Source organism: Penaeus monodon, chromosome 25, assembly GCF_015228065.2.
Source record: "Penaeus monodon isolate SGIC_2016 chromosome 25, NSTDA_Pmon_1, whole genome shotgun sequence".
Taxonomy (NCBI): Eukaryota; Metazoa; Arthropoda; class Malacostraca; order Decapoda; family Penaeidae; genus Penaeus; species Penaeus monodon.
The window spans coordinates 19,172,740-19,172,995 of NC_051410.1; the positions used below are offsets into that span (position 1 = coordinate 19,172,740).

General features: G+C 39.5%; 1 protein-coding gene across 1 annotated transcript in view; it reads right to left on the reverse strand.

Annotated features, from left to right (window-relative positions):
- The window catches only part of LOC119589341, a 19,938-nt gene that overhangs the window by 11,802 nt on the left and 7,880 nt on the right, over positions 1-256 (reverse strand). The window contains 1 exon segment of the mRNA XM_037937960.1: positions 72-209. Within this exon segment, the coding sequence (XP_037793888.1) occupies positions 72-209 (138 nt within the window).

Sequence of the window (256 nt, forward strand, 5' to 3'; positions counted from 1 at the left end):
ATGATAACAAAGAAACGTTTATGAAGGAAAAGTGCTCATCGCGGCCTTTGTCACTCCTTTCTCCTTGAGACAGCGGTTCTCAGGCTTTGCTTTGTCTGGCGACAAATGACACAAGACATACTGGACACCGGCAACGCTCCAACTCTTTGCCCTAATACTATTTGAACGAATGCATTCCTTGTATATAGGTAATCTATTCCAGTGGAAATCTGGAAAAAGATAAGTTACTGTATAAGAAAAAAAATTACTCTATTTG